This window comes from Mesoplodon bidens (genome assembly GCF_964165515.1).
Source record: "Mesoplodon bidens genome assembly, contig: HAP1_SCAFFOLD_240, whole genome shotgun sequence".
Taxonomy (NCBI): Eukaryota; Metazoa; Chordata; class Mammalia; order Artiodactyla; family Ziphiidae; genus Mesoplodon; species Mesoplodon bidens.
This window is the reverse complement of record NW_027671802.1, coordinates 422,468-444,530: the sequence shown is the minus strand read 5'-3', so window position 1 is coordinate 444,530 and position 22,063 is coordinate 422,468. Positions and strand designations below refer to the sequence as shown.

General features: G+C 46.5%; 1 protein-coding gene across 1 annotated transcript in view; it reads left to right on the top strand.

Annotated features, from left to right (window-relative positions):
- LOC308611039 (forkhead-associated domain-containing protein 1-like) overlaps positions 1–21,709 on the top strand; it is a gene marked incomplete at both ends in the record, with an annotated part of 87,174 nt that extends 65,465 nt beyond the window's left edge. Inside the window, 9 exons of the mRNA XM_081259984.1 lie at positions 1,272–1,361; positions 2,389–2,493; positions 6,227–6,328; positions 8,182–8,311; positions 8,999–9,123; positions 12,043–12,138; positions 12,559–12,779; positions 13,316–13,481; positions 21,593–21,709. Of these exons, the coding sequence (XP_081116110.1) occupies positions 1,272–1,361; positions 2,389–2,493; positions 6,227–6,328; positions 8,182–8,311; positions 8,999–9,123; positions 12,043–12,138; positions 12,559–12,779; positions 13,316–13,481; positions 21,593–21,709 (1,152 nt within the window). The remainder of the gene's footprint in view (positions 1–1,271; positions 1,362–2,388; positions 2,494–6,226; positions 6,329–8,181; positions 8,312–8,998; positions 9,124–12,042; positions 12,139–12,558; positions 12,780–13,315; positions 13,482–21,592) is intronic.
- Positions 21,710–22,063: the final 354 nt, after the last annotated feature.

Here is a 22,063-nt window from a genome sequence, read left to right as displayed (position 1 = left end):
CCCTCTGCATTCGTTTCTCCCAAGCAGAGTGTCTTCCCAGGCATGTGCTATAGCTGTTTAATGTGGTGTGTGTGTGTGTGTGTGTGTGTGTGTGTGTGTTGGGGACGGGAAGGGGATGCAGAGGTGGTGCTAAGTAGAAGGAATCTGCAAAGACAGCAACTGCTTGGCTCTTCTACCTCCTGAAGTGCATTTGGATGATTTATGTCCCCGTTTCCCCTTCCTTGTTGACCTCGGAATGAGGTCCCTTCTCCTCTAGACTGTGCTGGCCAACAGCAGAAGGGCTCGTCACCACCAAGGGTACTGCTCTTGTGAACATTTGAGATGCCTTTTTTTAAATGACCTACATCATGTGTGTTAATTTTAGAAAAATAAGTAGATGACATTGAGAAGAAAAAATAAAAAGAGAGGAGAGGAAATGCTACCTTGAGAAATCAGTGTTAATATTTTCATGTATGTTCTTCCAGTCTTATTTCTATATATTGCCTAGAAATCAATCAATCAATCATTTTATAGTGAATTTATTCTATGCACCTTTTTAAAATTTTTAAATACTTACTATTTTCCCGTGCTAATAAATCAATGCTCTTACCATTCGTCTTAAATGCTACATACTTTCTCCTGGATGTACCCAGTGTTATAAAGTGGTCTGCTGTTCTAAACAACACTTGGGATGTTTCCTCATTTTTTTTTTTTATTCCATGGTTACTGACAATTCTGTGAAGAGCATCCTTGAAACTACAGATTTACTTATTTCTCCAGTCATTGTCCTTAAGGTACATTCCTAAAGTGGGAATTGCTGGGTCAGAAGAAGGCACATCCATCCTTATGCACTTAATGCCTGTTGCCAAGCCACCCTCGGGCAAGACAGCTCCGTTTACCCCTCCACACCAGTCGGGGCAGTTGTGTCTTTGAGATGCAACCTGCACAAAAGCCCTAAGATGGACCCCAGCTCTCTGGCTCGGCCCCCTGCACCCTCACCGGTCACAGCGTGAAAACATCCCAATTCCTGCACCCTAAGTACCCAGACTCTACAAAGCTGAATTTCCCCTGAAGTGAAGTTTGCTGGCTCTTGAAGAGGAATTTAGACGCTCTATTCCTCAGAACTCATGAGAGGGGTGAACTGGGAATGACTGCAGGATCCCGTGCTCCCATCACACAAATGGTCTCGCCTCTCAGAATTCAGAGGTGTGATTGGGTTATACAGCAGGAAACACACCTGGGCGTGAACACAGGTACTTGGGCCCCCGTGGCCTTGTCAATTTTATGCACAGTGCTCAGTGCTGAAAGAAGAGTTACAGAAGGAAGATGCCCAGAAGGAGAAGTGGGAAGCCCAAGAGAAAGAGTTAAAACTCTGCAAAACCGTGCGTTGAACCTCCTGACCCCTAGGTGTCCGCTGAAAGCCTAGATTGTGGCCTTGAGGGTTTTGGAGGGGTTCCTTGGCCCATTAGCTAGCACAAGCTCTGGGGCTTTCTGGGTGTTTGTCTGTTAATGTAGTCTCCTAATTCTTTGATTTGCTGGCCTCAAAGAGATGGGTGAAAAGACCATGGAAAACACACTCTCCCCAGATTTTCTGGGCAGTTGGCTCAAGGCCCCTCATCAGGTTTCCCCTGGGGACAGGGATGGGAGGTGGCCACCATATGCTGCTAGAAATTCACCGTGGTCCCTACCCCTGGATTTGTGATGCCCAGACTTTCATGATCCACTGTCACAAGTTTTATCACAGCCCTGAGCACTGTTATTAACACAACTCTTCTTGAAGTATTTTTGCTTAAATACATTCAATTTTACAACAATTCATAAAAACAAAATAAAAAGCAAATGTATCACTGACCTTGTATGGAAGGTGAACATAAAAATTTATAAAATGAAAAGATGACCACTAAATGTAAATGTTCACCCCCTGTATTGGCCCGAACCCTCGTGCACATCACCAGGCATACGTTTTCCATCCATTGGGAAGGACGGTGCCTGGGACGGGGGGAGGAGACGTGTGTTCTTCTTTCTGTCAGGAGCACACTTCTCTGCCTCAAATGAGAAAAAAGAAAAATGTCATTGTTCTTTGCTTCCAAACTGTGCCCATTGTGTCTTCCAAACAGCCCTTATTTAGATTGAACTCAAAAATGTGCCCCAAGGAAAGAGACTCTAATGAGTGGATAGGTATCTTGTACTGTTTAATCCAGGATCCATGCTGATCTTCAAAAGAAACTCAAGTTTTCCCTCACCCAGCCCTTTCATTGCATCCGTTGAAAGAAAGTCTACTTTGCCTCAAAGATGTGGAATTGTCCCCCAAGGGAAGGAATGAAGCGAATCCCAGACTAGGTTTCTGCCTTAATGAACCGGATGAAATGCGTTGTGAAGTTGACTTCCCTGTTGTTGGAACTCTTTCAGCAAATCCATGACATGGAAAAAGAAATGAGGAAACTCAGGGTGGAGCTGAAAAGGAGCAGTACTGAGCAGAGCCTGATCTCCATGACGCTGCAGGAAAACAGCAAGGTATGGCAGGGACAGGTCGGCCTGGAAACCACTCTGGGGCAAGCACTCCACCTGCATCATCTCTGTTCATCCTCACAATGACCCCATGCGGTCTATACTGGTATTCACCCCACTTTACAGTTGGGAAAACTGAGGCTCACAGAGGTGAAGGAAGTTATCCAAGTTCACTTGCATAAAGTAGTTGTGGCAGAACTTGAATCCAGGTCTGCCTGACTCCAAAGCTCCTGTGTGTAACCACTACCCTAGACTGCCTTCAGATCTTAATCGTGAAATTATCTAAGAAAGAATTGATCCATTAAATCAAGTTTGCCAATGATGTTGTTCCAACTTAAATTCTCATATTGATTTTTTTTTGTCTTTTTGTTCCATCATTGAGAATGTTTTTAAAAATCTCAACATGTTTGTCATTTGTGTGTTTCTTCTTTTAATATGAACGATTTTTGCTTTATATATTTTGAGGCTGTGTTACTAGGTGCATATGAATTTAGAATCCTAATACTTCCTGTAGAGCAAAACTTTAGATCATCATGAAATGTCCCTTTTCATCTCTAGTAGTGTTTCTCCCTTAACGTCTCCTTTGTCATTTAGCTTCATCACTGGCTTTCTGTTGGTTAGAGTTTTCATACCATATCTTTTTCATATGTTCTCTGTCAATTTTTGTCTTAAGGTTTAGACATATGCCATTAAATAGCGTATCATTTTTACAAAATCCAGTTTGACAATCTTTGACTTTTAGTCCATTTATATTATGTAATTACTCATGTACTGGGGTTTAAATCTACCTTCTTGCTCAATACCAGTTGTACCATCTGTGTTATGTTCCTTTCTCTCCTTTCTTGCCTCCTTCTGAGTGGATGGTTTTCTCTTATTCCACTTTCGCCCTCTATTAGCTTGGAAATATTTCACTTTTTTACTATTCTTTTAGTAATAGTAAGACAATAGCATTCATCCTTGACTCACCAAAATCACACATTAATTAAGTTTTTCACTCTTCTACTATTCTCTTTGTAGTCATCCTGAAGACTACAATATGCATTCTTTTTTTTTTTTTTTTTTTTTGCGGTACGCGGGCCTCTCACTGTTGTGGCCTTTCCTGTTGTGGAGCACAGGCTCCGGACGCACAGGCTCAGCGGCCATGGCTCACGGGCCAAGCTGCTCCGCGGAATGTGGGATCCTCCCGGACCGGAACACGAACCCATGTCCCCTGCATCGGCAGGTGGACTCTCAACCACTGCGCCACCAGGGAAGCCCTGCATTCTTAACTTACCAAGAGGCAATAGTAGTTGATAATTATGCCCTTCTCCTTGACAGTGCAATGAGTTTCAAACACCTTAACTTCACTTACCCCCTCCAGATTTATAAGCCATTGCTGTCATTTTCTAAACTCCTCTTGATAGTTAATACCCCACAAGACATTATTAGTGTTTTGCTATAGTCAGTATCATATCCACACATTACCCTTACTGTTGCTTGTCTTTTCTGCATCTCTGATCACCCACCTGGGTTCATTTTTCTTGTGTCTGAAGAATACCCTTTAATGTTTTCCCTCATTGTGGCTCTGCTGATGACAAATTCTCACATGTGCCTGTGTGTCTGCCTGGAGATGTATATTTAACCTTCACTCTTAAAACACATTTGACTGCGTATTGAATTCTACAATGGCAATTCTTTTCTTTCAGCACATTAGATATGTCACTATTGTCTTGTGGCTCCTATTATTTCTATTTAGAAGTCATCTGTAAGCCTAACTGTTGTACCTTTGCATAATCTATCTTTTTCTCCGGTTGCTTTTAAGATTGTCTTTTCCCTTGATTTCCAGCAGTTTTATTATGGTTTATCTAGGTGTGGATTCAGTTTTATTTACCTCATTCAGAGTTCGTAGCTGCTTCTTGAATCCCTGGCTTGGTGTTTTGACTTAGTTCAGGAGCTTGGGCTCTGTACCACACAGGCAGTGGGGAGCTACTATGGCTTCTGAACAAGTGACTGATGCAATGACATTCGTGGACAGTAATCAGGGTGACAATGATAGTTACAATTTCTCACTTACTAGGTGTTCCCTTGAACATTTCATCTCTTCATCTTCACAACAGCACTGTGATCTAGAAATCATCCTCTCCATTTTACAGATGAGAAAGTCAAGGCTACTAGTTACTAGTAAAGTAACTAGCCCAATGGCACAGTCGGTTTTGTCTGACTCCAGGTTCGTCTGACTTCAGTGACCCTGGCGTAGCAAACAGCCACATGCTACTCTTTACACTGAAATTAATGAAAATTAAATAAAATTATTTATTCAGTTCCTCCATCACACCAACCCCATTTCGAGTGCTTGATCCCCAGATGTGGCTGGTGGCTGCCGTATTAGACAACACAGCCTCGCTCAGAGTACCTGTACCATTGCAGAAAGTTCTGTTGGACAGAGTTGCCTTACAGCTGGGTAACTCTCACAGTACCGTTAAGATTGCACTGGAAGAAACTAAACTTGAGGCAAGGAGGCCAGTTGTCACAGTCCAGCTTGCATGTGAGAGGGACTGGAGGACAGGCGTGAGACGACCGAGTGTGAGAGAGGGAGCAGGGCGGCCGCTGAAGGTGACTCTGAGGCTTGGGGCTGGGAACGGGGGCTGTTCATGCAGAACACAGACAGGGGCAGAGTCCAAGGCTGGACTTGGCTTTTGCAGCACATGAAACAGGCTGCTGACATAGAAGTCCGAGCATGTTTAGACCTGGGAGAAAACTAAGGCCCAGAGAGCTTAGATGACTTTTCCAAGGTAACGGAGCTGGGTAGACGCTCTTCCACTGGACCACACTACTCAGAAGAAAGCTCTTAAGGGCTTTTCTGGGTCTTTTATTACATCCCTGTGATCCCCCTCTTCAGATCCCTAAAAAAACAGCCTGTGAATTTGTTTCAGCACAAAAACTTTCCATTTATTTACGAGAGTTTGCCTCATTTCCTGTTAGTGCCAGGGCCCAGGGCTCAGCAGGTGCATCCAAGAATTGAGCAGCTGCGAGTCCTACACTGGCCAGCCAAGGGTAGCGTGGAGCACTCCCAAGCCTACCGTGCGTTGACTGTTACCCAAGCAAGGGGGGAAAAGTAGGCAAGCTTCTCCACTTTAAATGCCTTCGTTTGCAGGCTGCAATTCTTAATAGACATTGCTTTAGCAAGCCTCCATAGAGGATACCACCAGTGAGTGTGCTCAAAGTGGTAATGACAAACAGTTATGATAATAAACCCAATCATACTATTTCCAAGTACCCATCACGAGTTATTAGAATGAGACTGTACGGCGGACATTCCCGTCCACCTTTCATAGGTTACAACAGTACTTAACACACTCACAGAGCCCTTAAGCCCTATGCCAAACATTGAATCCCCACAATAACTCTATGCAGTGATACTAGTATCATCATCCCCATTTGACAGATGAGGGCACTGAGTCACGGAGCAGTGAAATAACTTTCCGAGTGTCGTATGGCTTGTTAGGGACCGAGCTGGGATGGGAGTGTGCGGTAGAACATAGTTGAGCCCCGGGTGCAGAGCTCATCCCTTTCCCGTAGGGGGCAACTCCCTGTGAGTTTGCCTCCACCCTGTGCATGCCTGTGACCCCGGCTGCTGGTCTGCAGCTGTCACTACCCCTCAGGGACTCCCCCACTGCCAATAGCACCCCCCAAGAAGAGTTTCCCCAGAGGGCATGATGATCACATTAGCAGCAAGCCCTCGGTTTCATCATCCTTTCAGGTTGAAGAGAAGCTTCGGGAGGATTCCAGAAGGAAATTGCTTCAACTGCAAGAAATGAGGAACAGAGCAAACCTCATTAAAGCCAATTTGAAAAGGGCAGTAGGTCAGGTAGGCGTGCTGCAGAGCCCCTTCACGGGCCTGTGCTCTCCACGGAATCCCACACCCAAGTGGCCGGCAGGGATGAATGAGGAGGAAGAGGCCTGCCTTAGTTCACCCGCTTATTTTCTATACCAAGAAGTGTCTAGAAAGAACTAGAGCTGAGATTCTATCTAGATCTAGAGTCTGAGCTCTTAACCATGATGCTCTACTACTTAGCTATTAGTTACTATGCTAAGCATCGTTTTTCTGTGTTTTGAAGAAAGTTTCGTGAACCTTTGTCCCGCCCCCAAAGGTAGTGGAAATGACTCCTGCGTTAGTCCTGTCCCCCATCAGCTGCAGTTCCCCTTCCCCTCATTTCAGATGAAGATCAACAGTTCTCAGGAAACTCGGCAGCATCTGGCAGAGAAGGAGAAGCTGACCGAGGAAAGGCTACAGCAAGAGGAGAAGCTGAAAGCCAGAGTCAAGCGGCTAATGGAAGAGAAATCGGTAAGGTGGTCCCCGTCCTTCTCTTTACTACTGGAAACTGATGAAATGGGCTTTCCTATGAGAAACAGGGGGCGCGTACTTAGATGGAGGAATCTCAGCAACTCCTTGTTGGGAGCTAAATTAATTAAAGAGGGTGAATGATGTAGGAGGAATTAACATGAAGCTTGCATCCTAAAACTCAGAGATCAACTTGAAGATCTACTTGAAGAGGCAAGGTTATTGAAATGTCTAGAAATGATACTTTGTTTATATACCGCAGCTGATTTTATTGATACAAATCCCAGTCGTTACTGCGGGTCCTGGTTTGTGTCTAAGTGTGTGCAAGCCCAAGCAATAGTATTTCAGTCTTTTGCTTTCTCTTCATGTATATCAGGGGAAACACATGGCCAAAACGGCTACTTACTTTTCCAGAAACCAGCCAATTACAAGATAGTTAACAGTGGCACCTCTCAACTCAAAGGTGTCCACGGATCATGTGCGGATGTTGTTGAAATGCAGATTCTGACTCAGCAGGTCTTGGGTGGGGGGAGCCTGGGATTCTGCATTTCTGAACAGCTCCCAGCTGGTACCGATAGCACAGCTCTGCAGACTACATTTTCAGCCACAAAGTTTTAGAAGAAGGTTTTCCCCAAGTTGGCCGATAAGAACCACCTGGGGCTTTCCTGGTGGCGCAGTGGTTGAGAGTCCGCCTGCCGATGCAGGGGACACCGGTTCATGCCTCGGTCCGGGAGGATCCCACATGCCGCGGAGCGGCTGGGCCTGTGAGCCATGGCCACTGAGCCTGCGTGTCCGGAGCCTGTGCTCCGCAACGGGAGAGGCCACAAGAGTGAGAGGCCCGCGTACCGCAAAAAAAAAAAAAAAAAAAAAAAAGGCCGCTCCGGGACTTCCCTGGCGGTCCAGTTGTTAAGACTCTGTGCTTCCGCTGCAGGGGGCACGGTTTCGATCCCTGGTCAGGGAACTAATATCCCGCATGCCGCATGGTGCCGGCAAAAAAAAAAAAGCCCCTCCAGGAGCAAATTGATGTGATTGTTCAGAGATGAGACCAGAATGACAACAAGTGGAAACCCCAGCTTAGAAGAGCATTAGAAGAACAAGAGAAAGAAAACGTGGGGAGGGAACACAGGGGGGATCTCTTATTTACAGTGATGCTAAGTCGGTAGGAAAGTTGGAAATCTTCCTAGACGTGACTTTGTATTCGAAATGAAATTTTTAAATTCCTTCTCTGCTGAAGCCCTGTAATGATATTTTCCAAGGTACTGAGTAAGTGACAGGGTTTCTGCTAATCCATGATTTGTTCATGTTTCTTCAAATACAAGAGAGGGAGGTTGTGATCACTGATAAAGCTGCTGTCCTCACCATTCTGGCCACAGGAGCAGTCCTTCAGTGATCTAGGGGCCAAGTGCAAAGCGTCCCGACATGAGGAAGTCATTCAGTGTCAGAAAGAGGCTTTATCTGAGCTTCGTGCACGAATTAAAGAACTTGAGAAGGCCTGCTTGTCAAGTAAGTTTCCTCCTGCCTAGTCACCCCCTCTGTGCTGAGAACCGTGGACCCCAGACTTGAGGGTTCACTTTAGGGACTAACCAATTTGCCAGGACCACCATCTTCTATCCCCATCATTTCATAACTAAAATAACAGAGTTATAAAAAAAGATGGGCAGGAAAAAAAAATAGATGGGTAGGCATGAGCTCAGAGTCAAGAGCAGGCCTTGATATTAAATAAACAGGATTTCATGAAAAACTCAGAACCTTGTCCCTCTTTTTCTTATTTCACTGTGGCCCAGTGAAAACTTTTTCATAGACTGATGCTGTGCAAGGACCAACCTTGGGGAACTTCCCAGGATAAATACCCTGTTTAGAGGGAATAGGGCTTTCAAGAAGCCAAGCTTGCTGCTGGGTGGAGCCCTGGGCTAGGACACAGAAGCCTGGGTTCAAGTCCATCCTCACACCTGTGGCCGAAGGTTCCCCCTCAGTGCCCCCGCCCTGGGAGGCTGCAGCCTCATATGAGCTGTGTGGCCTTGGACAAGTCATTTCACCTCTCTGGGCCTCGATGCCTCACCTGCCAAGGGAGGATGGTGAGCTAATTAGTACTGGCCTGTGGTAAGGGTCCAGTAAATAGCAGCTGTGACTTTTACATGCAGTAACTTCTTCCTGAGCCTTTCTTTTGAGTGTAAACTTTTTCTTTTATAGATCACAAGGACCACATGGATGGATCATTTCTAGACTTAAAGACCCTTGGGATGGAAAAAAATGTTCGGAAAATATTGGATGTAAAACCTGACTTGCCAACTTTTTCAAGAGTAGAGATCGGAACGGTAACCAAAGAAACCTTGTCTCTGCATTGACTGACACGTGGGGAGGGTGGGCATGAGGACAGACACGAGCCGTGTGCCCTGGCACCACTGTATACATCATTGGTTCGAGGCCAGGTCCTCCCTGATGGGCTGGCACCTGTATGGACTGGTCGGTGCCTGGCCGTAATAGTGATCCAATGTTTGAATAGAAAGGCGGCTTCCCATCATGTACAGCATGATATAGCATTGCACTGATGCTGGCCAGGTCAATCTCTGGGCCCTCCTTTTCACATCACATGTTATATTCTGAAGAAAATATCCAACAAGCTAATGTACAACATTATGTCATGAGCTTGCCTAACACTTGCTTTTTGCTATAAACTGAAAAACATGAACACATAAAGGGCAGCAGAAGGGAGCCATGATGATTAAGAAGACACAAGTTCTAGAATCAGAGACCTGTGTCCTAATCCCAGCTCTACAAGCTCTGTGACCTTGGGCAGGCTCCTAACCTTTCTGGGACTTCATTTCCCAGCTGTAAAATGATGATGGAAAAATTAAAGGAGATCATCATGTAAAGTGATTATCCCAGTGCCTAGCTCATAGCGAGCACTTTAATAGATGATAGTTATTATTGTCAAACAGTATTTAAAGAGTATTATCCAAGAAAACCTTCCTTTCTTAGGGAGCATAGTTTGTGTTTTCCAGGATTTTCAGAAGTAATTTGATTGTTAGGTTGAAGGTGCCGTGTATCCTAAATGGATGTTTGATCAGGTGTTTGACTGACACATGACAATGGACAGCTCAGGTCAGCGTGGCTTGCTGCGGCAGCTAGTCTAAACCAGCTTTTGGAAAACATAATAAAGCCATCCTCTCTGTACCAGCATTTTCTCCTACAATTTTTCTAGACATTTGCTCACACGTCTAGAGATGTGAGTCTTCAGAAACGTGTTGGTCTTCCTGGTAAAATCGAATCTTCCTTCTCTGAGGTTGGGAGTAGAGGGCCTGTCTCCAGGTGGGGAGCTCAGCTGGATCTCACGTCCTGATGGTCCTGCTTCCAAGATTGACCTTCCCCTTGGCAACAAGCCCTCATCCCACCACTGACACCACAGAGCAGGAAACCTCCCAACTCTCAATCCTCCAAGGATGGCAGTAATTAAAGGAAAGAGCAGGAGGAAGAATAGCTGACATCTGTGAACTGCTTACTGTGTGCCAGGCGTTGAGCTCAGCCGGCTCCATGCCTTATGTCATTTAACCATCGTAGCAGCCTTGTGTCATAGTTACTATTATTGTCCCCATTTAACAGATAAGAAAAATTAAGGCTTCAGGAGGTCAAGTACCTCACCCAAGGTCACAGAATAATGATTGAAGACACACCAGCGGTGTGTCCCTGGTGGTCTGTCTGCGAGCCTGCAGAGACCGGGTGGGGACTGTGTGCTTGGATCCTGTAGCCCAGGCTCTTCCTTAGTGACCCTCCCCTCAGGAAAAGAGGGGGCGTCTGGAGCGGTACAGAGGATGCAGCTCAGGGTAGCTGAAGACGCTGAACAGCATCTCAGGTTCTTTTTGCAGCAGATCTGCCCGGTTTATTGTCATCTTCAGATACCCTCTTTTATTCTCATCTCCATAGGTACATAGACAAATATGTCCACTCTTATCTATCACAGTCACTTTGGGGGCATTTATATTTCTGTAGTTGTTTTGTTTTTAATCTCAGAGGGTTTCAGGGTAGTGCCAACAAATGCTAGGGCTAAGAGAGGCTCATGGCAAGCATTAAAAGCCAATTTATTTTTTAAGGAGGCTTGTTATGGTTATTTGTAGTCGTTCAGATCAGGTCCCCTATTCAGTCTGGTGGCCTTTCCATGCAGTCAGTTGGGCTTCCAGCAGCCAGCTGGCTGGTTGGGGTCTTAGGGAGATGCAGCTGCAAACACTATCTGCATTGTCTCTGGAAAGGTTCTGAAGGGATGCCCACCCACCAGGTTCCAGAGCTAGGAGAAGGTTGGGCCGAATTTTGTGAGGGTATGGTTTCTGCTGCACAGAAATGAGATTCCTTTAGTATAAAGGAGGGAGGCCATTTTCCACTTAACCTTCATTCGTTCATTCAACAAACATGACCACTATGCACCACTCGGTGACAGGTGCCATGCTGGGCACAAGGAGGGAGATAGTGAGCAAAAGCCACATGGTCTCCATTTTTCTGGAGCTTGTCTTCTCAACATCAGCGGTACTGATTTTTTGAGCCAGGTAACTCTTTGTTTGGGAGACTGCCCTATGCATCATGGGGTGTTTAGCAGCATCCTTGTCCTCTACCCACTAGACGCCAGCAGCAATTATGACACCCACAAATGTGTCCAGGCATTGCTAAATGTCCTGGAGGGGGTAGGGTGGACAGAGTCACCCCCGGTTGAGAACCACTGGCCTAAAGGGAAGACAGACGAGACGGTGGCCAAAGAACGGCACAAGTGATGCATCATTTCAAAGGCAGTTGTGCTCTGAAGGGGTAGGAGCACAGTCATAAAGAAAGCAGTTCACAGAGTCAGAGTGGATTTAAAACCAACTCTCTTGGCGTGGACATATATACACACACATGCTACCAAAGGTAAAATAGATAGCTAGTGGGAAGCAGCTGCATAGCACAGGGAGAGCAGGTCGTTGCTGTGTGTCTACCTAGAGGGGTGGGATAGGGAGGGTGGGAGGGAGATGCAAGAGTCAGGGGATATGGTGATATATGGATACGTATAGCTGATTCACTTTTTGATACAGCAGAAACTAACACACCATTGTAATGCAATTATACTCCAATAAAGATGTTAAAAAAATTAACTCTCTCAAATTATTCTTTAGTAACTTTCCAGTTCTTCCATTATTCTTTGGGTTATTCTTCTGGATGTAGAAAATCATAATGGAATGCCAAGAGAGTTTTTCTTCTTTTTTTTATTTCAGCCTCAAAATGGCCTTTCCAGCCCAGGGTCCATCATGGTCTCTGAGAAGTTAGGGAAAATGGATGTGGCTGACGCTTTAGATCTCAGTGAAAACCTGGTAGGTATACCCAGCATCAGTCCCCTCCTGTGCAAACCTGTGTGCCCTGCAGATAGTTTAAACATCAACTCCACATACATGTTTAGTTGGTACAGTAGCTCCACGAGACCCATCTCCTATCCCAGCATGGGCTGGAAATTGCAGAGCCCAATTCCTTGGAAGACTGGGTAGTAAGAATGAATGTTTATGTCTGTTGTCATTCCCCCTCCCCCACCCCAATTCTCAAAAAGGCATAGTGTAAATGGATGCGGGGGAAAATGAAAGTCGTACTAAAAACCCCAAATGCACTCATTTGCAAAGCATGTGTTTCTTCTCTGCAACTGCAGAAAATGAATGAAACAGAGTTAGATGTTTGCCTCCTCAAAGTGGCCACCAGCGGTCTTGGGCCAGGCCTCTTACCTGAGAAATGCTTTCTCGTAGTACATGGATATGAGCAAAACCCTCGGGACTTTGATGAACATCAAAGATATGTCAGGTCACGTGTCCATGAAACACCTCTCCCCAAAAGAGAGGGAGAGAGTCTACCAGCTTCGACAAAGAGACCTGTACCTGGTGTTTGATAAGATCACCCTACTCAAGAACCAGCTGCAGAGAAAAGAAGAGCTTTTGAGACGATACGAGGAGGACATTGAACAGCTCAAGTATGGCCCGTGTCCCCGGCAAAAGGCCCAGGCCTCCATTCTCCAGGCTAAACCTCGGTGCAGCTACAGACCCGTAGGGACCAGGACAAGAGGACAGAGGCCTGGGTGTGGAGGGGGGAGGCGGGATGGTGACTCAGGGCCTTATGGACCCAAGTCTCTGGGCAAGAAAGCAGCAGTTAAAGTACCCTACTGTTAAGGAATAAGGTGCACCTTTTATAAATGTGTCTGATGTTTCACCATGTGTGTGCTTTTCGTAATTCCACCCTATTTTCAGTGGTATCCGTTCCCCCACCCTCTCTGGGAAATTGGGAGGGGCTGGTAGCATAACCGTTGCCCCCTTCATGCTGCACGTCCACAGCCAATGGGCTATTTATTCTGCCCTCTAGTCCCCACATCTTCAGCCTTCCCCCCACTTGTAAGGAAACCGCGAAGCCAGGCATATATGGAAGTGTTCTGAGGATCTCCCAGGTCAGGAGCATTGGTGGTGAGTGAGAAAGCTGAGGAGAAAAGAGACTTTGTCTCTCCCGTGTGCTCAGGCAGAGCAAAGTGTCGGTTCAGATGTACCAGTCACAGGTGGCAAAGCTGAAGGACGACACCTCCAAAGAGGCCGAAGAAAAGGCGCTGCTGAAGGAGGCCCTGGCGCACATGGAAGAGCGGCTGCACCAGGAGAAGAGGGTCACCAGGGCGATCAGGCAGCAGAAGGTGAGAGGTCCCTGCTCGGAGCAGAGCCTCTGAGGCTGCCCCTCAGCTCCCTTTAGAAACAGCCAACTGAGGTCCCAGTGGGATCCAGGCAGCACAGAATGCATTCGCTCATTGCAAAGGAAGGTGGCAGAATAGCTTTAGCGTTAGGCAGACTTAGGTTTAGACTCTTGTTCTGCCATTTACTGTGTGACTTCAGGCAGCTTTTTGTTTTTAACATCTTTATTGGAGTATAATTGCTTTACAGTGTGGTGTTCGTTTCTGCTGTATAACAAAGTGAATCAGCTATATGCATACGTATATCCTCAGATCCCTCCCTCTTGTGTCTCCCTCCCACCCTCCTTATCCCACCCATCTAGGTGGTCACAAGGCACTGAGCTGATCTCCCTGTGCTATGCAGCTCTTTCCCACTAGCTATCTATTTTATGTTTCGTAGTGTATATATGTCCATGCCACTCTCTCACTTCGTCTCAGCTTACCCTTCCCCCTCCGCATGTCCTCAAGTCCATTCTCTACCTCTGTGTCTTTATTCCTGGCTGCCCCTAGGTTCATCAGAACCTTGTTTTTTTTTTTTTTTTTTTTAGATTCCATATATATGTGTTAGATTAACCTCTCTGAGACTCATAGTCTAGCTTGCCTCTATTTTTTTAAACTTTCTTTTTCTTTAATTTAATTTTTATTTTATATTGGAGTATAGTTGATTTGCAGAGTTGTGTTAGTTTCAGGTGTACAGCAAAGTGATTCAGTTATACATATACATATATCTATTCTTTTTCAGATTCTTTTCCCATATAAGTTATTACAGAATATTGAGTAGAGTTCCCTGTGCTATACAGTAGGTCCTTGTTGATTACATATTTTATGTATAATAGTGTGCATATGTTAATCCCAAACTCCTAATTTGTCCCTCCCCAACACATTTCCACTTTGGTAACCATAAGTTTGTTTTCAAAGTCTGTGAGTCTGTTTCTGTTTTGTAAATAAGCACATTTGTATCATTTTGTTTAGATTCCATATATAAGTGATATCAAATGATATTTGTCTTTGTCTGACTTACTTCACATAGTATGATAGTCTCTAGGTCCATCCATGTTGCTGCAAATGGCATTACTTCATTCTTTTTTATGGCAGAGTAGTATTCCACTGTATATTTGTACCACATCTTCTTTATCCACTCCTCCATCGACATTTAGGCTGCTTCCATGTCCTGGCTGTTGTGAACAGTGCTTTCTGAGACTCATAGTCTAGCTCGTCTGTATTTTTTTAACTTTTGATAATTCGTGTATTTTATTTTGTTCTTTCTATCCAGATAACTATTTTTTCCACCAGTTTTATTGAGACATAATTGACACATAGCACTGTACTGAGTTTAAGGGTGTCCAGCGTCATGATCTGACTTCCCTGCCTCCTGCAATGATGACCACAATCAGTTGAGTGAACAGCCCGAGTGTTTTCAAAGGCGGCGATTCTGACTGTCATTGTTCTGCCAGGTGCCAGGGATACACCGAGGAATAAGCTCTCTGAGAATAAAGATCTGGGTTTGCTCTTCTGAGTAGCCAGAACAGTACGCCAGTCTTTCTGACTTGGGGCTGTGTATTTGTACACGCATGCTTGCGTGTATGTGTGTACATGTGAGTATGTGCTGTGTGTTGGCATGTGTGTGTATTTGTATGTGTGTGTTTGTTGCCTGCATGAGCTCTAAGGAGGCCAAGGTCATAGAAGGGTGCCCTTCTGCTCAACCAGGAGGTGATGGTCAGATAGTTCCTTGCAGAAGCCTGCCCCCCATCCTGCGAACCTTCCAGGCAATAGGTTTCCAGACAGCAGTCTCTCTGGCTTAGAGCCCCAGAAATGAAAAGTGGCTGTCCTGCTCTGAGGGAGCCTGGATGAAGTGTTTCCAGTGCTCACTGCTGTGAATTAAACATCACAGACCTTAGTCTGCATATGTCATGGGGCTGCCTCAGGCAGAGGACAGTTTCCTTTCACACCAAGCAATGCCAGGGAGAGCTGGGCCAGTGACAGAGTTGTGACTTTCCCTTTGATGTGCCCTCTGCAGAGCTCACCCCTCCCCGAAGTGCCCCCCCCGCCCCCAGGGCTTGGCAGACTAGGCCCCAAAGCAGAGACACCAGACCACAGAATGGGACAGCGTAGGGCCCAAAAAAAGCCATTGTCATGTACTGAAAACCTGAGGATTTACATAATCAGGCTTCACATGCATTATTCATGGGCTGCCTCATTCATACACAATGCAAGGGACGTGCCAGCCTGTTTGTCAGGAAGAAAACAATACTACATTTTAAAGTTTTGCTGGATCCTAAAGGTCACTTGTATACATCTGTCTTGGCATCCATTCCTTCCAGGGAGTATATCTTCGTTGTCTTTAAGCAGAAATGAACAGAAAGCAGAATTCCTCTTTTCTAAGTTTTACACTTAGTATTTTCACAAGGAGCCTTAGTTTTTTAGCCTCCTGTATAAAACTTTGAAACTCTTCACCCATTCACAGAGGTGGCAAGGTTGAAGCACTGAGATGAAATTACACATCTTAAGCTTCAGAATTGCCCCCCCCCAAAAAAATGGAGTTTGTAGTTTTAATGTTTGATCATCTCTTCACCAAGCAGACCTTTCAAGAATCAAAAGTCCTATTTCCGCACTAATATCTCTGGCTGTGAAAATGAGACTTGGTATAAGATGCTGGGCCTTCACAGCGAACTGGGCCTGTGGCTCTGTCCATGTGGCAGAGGGACGGGAACCGCGGCCCAGGCCGTGCTCACTCGAATCCACATCCCACATCCCTCGAGAAGCCGGCAGTGTCTCTCAGAGTTCAGAGGCCAGATTTGGAGTCAAACAAATAGGGATCAAGCCCCACCACTGCTCCGAATGACCCTGAGTAAGTGGCTTGACCTCTGTATCGCAGGTTCCTCAACAAAAGCAACCAAAACTCTTAGCAAGGGGCCTACTCCGTGGGGCAGTGGGAGGGTTAAATGGCAAAATGCCTACAGTGCCTGGCATATCACAAGCCCTGTTTCTAAGGGGGAAGAATAGGCAGCTCATGCATGGGTGGGGATTCCTCTATTTTTTCCAGGGAGCTTCCTGCCAGCTGACGCCTTCCCCGGTCCTCCCAAAGCCGCCACCTCTTATGGGACGCGCTCTTCTCTTTGGTGAATACGACTAGGGCCACGGCCAAGAAAGGACCCAGATACCTTTTGTGAAAGGGCTAAGGCTGGGATTTTCAAGAGGAAATTTTTAAATGCACAGAAGTTGCCACTTGGGAAGCACGCAAGCCCTTTCTTAGGACTTGAAGTGGAAGAAAGGCTGAAGGGCACCAGCTGCTTCTGGCAGGAGAAGCCGCTCAGCTCTCCTGCCAATCAAATCTCCAACCAATCAAGTCCTGGCTAGGGGACGTGACCACCGCTTTGCCTTGTGGTCTCAGCCAGGAAAACCCCCTAACCTTCCCTCTGCTTAATTAGCTCAGATCCCTCTTCTTTAAGATGAGAATAAAAATGGCACCTAGCTTGTAGCCTTCCCAATGGGAGCTTGTATACAAAAGCCTTAGCACATAGGACCACAAAGCATTCACCCTCTCCTACCATCGTCATTATCCTCACTATTCTCTTTAACTCACTATCTTCCAAGATTTCCTTGGGCCCAGGTATTCTCAAGATTCTGGCTTCCTCCGTGCCACTTGTGTGTTTTGTTTGTTTGTTTGTTTGTTTTTGCGGTACGCAGGGCTCTCACTGTTGTGGCCTCTCCCGTTGCGGAGCACAGGCTCCGGACGCGCAGGCTCAGCGGCCATGGCTCACGGGCCCAGCCGCTCTGTGGCATGTGGCATCCTCCTGGACCGGGACACGAACCCTGCGTCGGCAGGCGGACTCTCAACCTCTGCGCCACCAGGGAAGCCCCACAATTGGTAGATGTTGTGTAGGAGGAGCGTGGGATGGGAGGGGCTTGGGGTGGTGCTCTTCCGCCCACAATGATGAAGTAGAACCATGTGGCCAGGCCTATGCAGCATACGGATAGAAGAAGGCTAAAGAAAAAGACCCTCCCGCACCCCCTTCATCACATCCCAGTGAGTTCAGTAAAGTTCAGGAAAAGCAGGTGCACAGGGGCCAGGCTCTGCCCTCAGTGCCCAGCTGCCCACTGATGGAACTTAATCCAGGAAGGAATTTTGCAGCAATGTTCAAACTGGGGTTCCCTGGAGCCTTTGGGTGCCATGGAAAGGTGTGACTCTCAAAGCACACACACCTTTCTCCCGCCAGAGAAGCTCTCCGTTATCTTATACCCCAAGTTCCTCATGGGATTTTGCTTGGATAAAGGGTTCTGCAAACAAAAGGGAGCGGGGGGGATGGGGTGGGAGAGAAGAAGGCTGTTGGTTTAAAACTAACCCCTGCTCTATACTATCTGGGCATTTGGATAGTGATTGTCTCAGCGGAGTTTGTGATAAATACCGAGTGGCCGCAGGCTCGAGGCTTCTCCACGGAAAACGCCTGGAGGGCAATTGTCAGTTCAGTACGGGCCCATCAGCCTTCACGGACAGTCCTCTGAGGGTAGAGTCAGCATCCTTCTGGGAGAAGGGAAGAGTCTCGTAAGCACCTATGCCCTGTCCCAAAAGACAGCCTTATTTCCTCCCTGAGTTTTGTGACTACCCGGTAGGGTTGCCAGATTGAGGGGAAAACAAACAAACCAAAAACACGATGCCCAGTTAAATTTTAATTTCAGATAAACAACAAAAGCTATTCGGTATAAATGTCCTAAATATTACACGGGGCATATTCACACTCACAAATTTGTTGGCTTCATTCTGGAATTCAGATTTAACTGGGCATCCTGTATTTTATCTGGCAACCCCTCCAACATTTACTGAGCACCAACTAGACACCAAGCAGGGAGGTTCTGAAGCAGGTGTCGCAAGATGGCAGCCCACAGATATATTCCATTTGTCTCTTGGGATTTTTTTTTTAAGTTACATTTCAAAATAGGGCAGTTTCCTGGAATATTCTGGATTTCCAGCTTCTCTGGGAAACTTGGAAGATCTGGCGACCCTAGGCCCACAGACCCACAAGCCACCATCACAAGCCTCCATCTTCCAGGCCCCTTAGAAAGGCGCTGGGCTCGTGTGTTTGCTGCTGTCCACCACCACCCCAGCTCACTTCACCCACTTCTTTTACTTTCCTGGCCGCTGTAGGAATCAGGTTGGCGACCCCAGTGGATGCTCAGGGCTCTAGGAGAACGTCTCCTTCCTGACACCACTGCACATTCACCTGCGGAGTGTCAGTCTGCAAGGGAGACCCCAGTTCCCTCTCACTTTTGTGTCTCCAGTGCCTAGGGGGTGCTCTTTCTTTGATGAGCTGCCCCTGAGGTGCAGGGTCTTGAGCAGATCAGGGTCAGCAATAGTCATCAAACCCCAGGGGAGCGGCAAGCTCCAGGTTTTCAGTGATGCTGGCTTCCCAACAGGCCCCTGTAGTCCCTGCCAGGGAGGTTAGCCACTGGGGCTTTCAACATTTCCACTGGGTGGAAAGCCACTGGACATCTACAGCCTCTTCCACTGATCTAGGAGGCTCTGCTTCCAGCTAAAGCAGATCTGTCCTCCAAGAAGAATGCAGTATCCTTCATAGCCTTCTTGGTTGACCACCTCCTTCTCTGCTGGAATCTGGAACAGAGATTCCCTAAAAGGTGCAGCAGGACAGTGTAGCGTTACCCCAAAGCCACACCCCCTTCTGGAGACCTCTATCCTCATCTCCTCACCTAGGAAGGCTCAACATTCCATCCAAATGGGTAGCATCTGAAAGTTGAGAAAAATCCATTTTTCTCTGATGCAAAAGGCAAAGAAGAACATAAGCTAAATTTTGTCAATATTCTTTCTGTGTTAGAGACGAATGTTTGGAGAGCTGATGAAGAACTCAAAGATGCAGAACTCACATTTCCAGGTGAGCCAGAAGAGAGAAGAGAGAAAACCCTAGGACGTCAGCAGGAAGCCCAGTGGACAGTTATCCCACATCTATTATGTATTGAGCCTTTGGCATGTGCCGGGCACAGAGCCAAACACTTGACGTGCAGTATCTCTTTTAAGCTTCACAACAACCCTATGGGGTGGGTGTTGTTATTATACCCAATTTACAGATGAGTTGTCTGAGGCTCAGAGACTTTCTTTGTCCAGAGCCACACAGCTCAGTAGGAGAGCTGGGAATCAGTGCAGATCTGACACCCAGGGGAGTGCTAGCTTTTCCTCCTTTAGGTTATAAACCTCCAGGTAATAAACCTGATACATTTCCAGTGGAATTTGTCTTAAATTTCAAGGAAGCATCCTCTAGAATTCTCTTCAAAGTTGAGGATTAAGACTATGAAATCTTGAACATGTTGAAACATTGCCATTGACAAATCAGCCCTGGAACTGGAATTAAGCCAGTCCACGTTCCCACTTTGCAGACAGTAGAGGCGAGCTCTCAGGAAGCTAGAAAGCCAAACACATTTTGGTTGAATATGAGAGAGGAGACATTCAAGTTTGATAAAAGGCCACAGTCATGCTGAGGCAACCAAATTATCATGGGAAGAAACGAAGATATTCTAGGTGAGGGATATATTTGGAAAATAGAAGCTTCTCAACCAGCATCCTTCTGCTAAGACCAGAAGGTGGTTACTCCCCAGAGCAGGATGTTAAGAGGATAGAGAGCATCCTGAGGGCCCCACTTGATCTGAGACGTTTGCCACCCTGCAAAGTGGAAACGACTGGAAGTTTGTTACTTATTCACTCACATATATGACTGAGCTGGGAGGAGGCAGAAACTGCCCTACATCTAGGTTTTGTCTGAGGACCAGCGGGGATGTGAAATGGCAGAGGAGATATTGGGATGGGTCCCGGATGTTGTGGGAACATTGTGCTTCTCTGAGATGTGAGACCCCCTGGAACTTCACGCTGCCTCTGGCTTTAACAGAAGCAGGGCAGATGGTGCTTCGGCTAAGAGCAAAGAGCCAGCTTCCCATTCTCCCTGCCCTCCAGCCTGAGCTTAGAAGTTTGGTGTCTAGGATCTCCTCAGTACAGAAAGGTTTCCTCCAGGTTCCTTGCCAAGTGTAACTTGGGCGACTCCTTCCCCAAGAGTGGGCCTTGGGCTTCCCTGGTGGCTCAGTGTTTGAGAGTCCGCCTGCCTATGCAGGGGACACGGGTTCATGCCCCGGTCTGGGAAGATCCCACATGCCGCGGAGCGGCTGGGCCTGTGAGCCATGGCCGCTGAGCCTGCGTGTCCGGAGCCTGTGCTCCGCAACGGGAGAGGCCACAACACTGAGAGGCCCGTGTACCGAAAAAAATTAAAAAGAGGGGGAGGGGGCTTTTTTAAGGATATAGGGGTGAGTGCCTCATAAAAACTGGGAGCTGAAAGAGAGCCTGGCCTCGAAATAGAACTGGTAAGCCATCAGATCTCAGGCATCATCTCTTTTACACACACATAAGCATGTGCACACGCACACACAGGCCGTATCTCCTCTCTGTGTCTCTGTGTGGCTCCCCTGATCTCTGCTCTCTCCAGTCATGTGACAGGAAGGAATGACCTCATGGTCCCCCAGTTCAAAGGACCAGCCCAGGAAGCAAGTAGCATCTTAGAGCCCATAAGCCCAAATCCTGGGAGTGACCATCTTAAAAGCCCAGCCCGTGCCAAGTGCCCGATCAGGAATGACCAGGGACAGAGTCACACACATGGCTGCCTGGATCCAGGAGTAGTGCTCAGAAAAGGGTTAGACAGACCCCCTAGAGTATGCTGCATTTTACCCTCCTAAGACATCAGAGACATAAGGCATTCAGTTCAGTAACAGCTTTTCGAGAGAAAGTCCATCCTAATGAAATTGCCTATCATCAGAAACTCCTGGTTCAAAAAAAGATGCAAATGTAAGAAGAAAACATTATATGTGTATCTGGAAGAGTGTACACCAAAATGTGAATAAGATTACCTGTGGGTAGTGTGATAATTGTGGATCATTTTACCTTCGTTTTGCTCACGTCTATGTGTGTATATAAATACTTTTTACAACAAAGATTTTATCTTGAGTAAAAAAAAATGTCATTTGAGAAATATTTGGGGATCTCCCTACAATTATAGAGTCTGGGCATTTGTTGCTCTTGCTTGTTGTAGGTTGGAGCCAGAAAAGGCACCCCAAAGATGGACCAAGGAAGGGAGATGCTGAAGAGAGAAATGTCCAGCAAATCCAGCCAGAGCCTTCTGTTTACTAAACCTGGTGGAAGGAACTAGAAACGTCGTCCCGCTGGGCCTTGCGTGATCCTCCGTGAGTCAGTGTAACTCTTCTGCGTCAAACTACTAAGATGCTTTTTTAGGACATTAAAGGTTGCTACCCTAGTGTGTTGCTTCCTAGACTGGTATTTTGCACAATACTGGATTTTGGAGTGTGTGAGGAGAGGGGTTCTTTTCACAGATATTATGAATGTAAACATACGCAGGCATATGAAGAATAAGTTTGAAATTCAGACTCCTAGGCCTGGTAGATGCAATTATGTGTTTGGGTAGTGACAAACCCAAATGTCACACCTCCAAGGAGCTCTGAGAAGCCCGCAGTTGAGAAAACCCAGGGCGTGTACTGGGGCCACA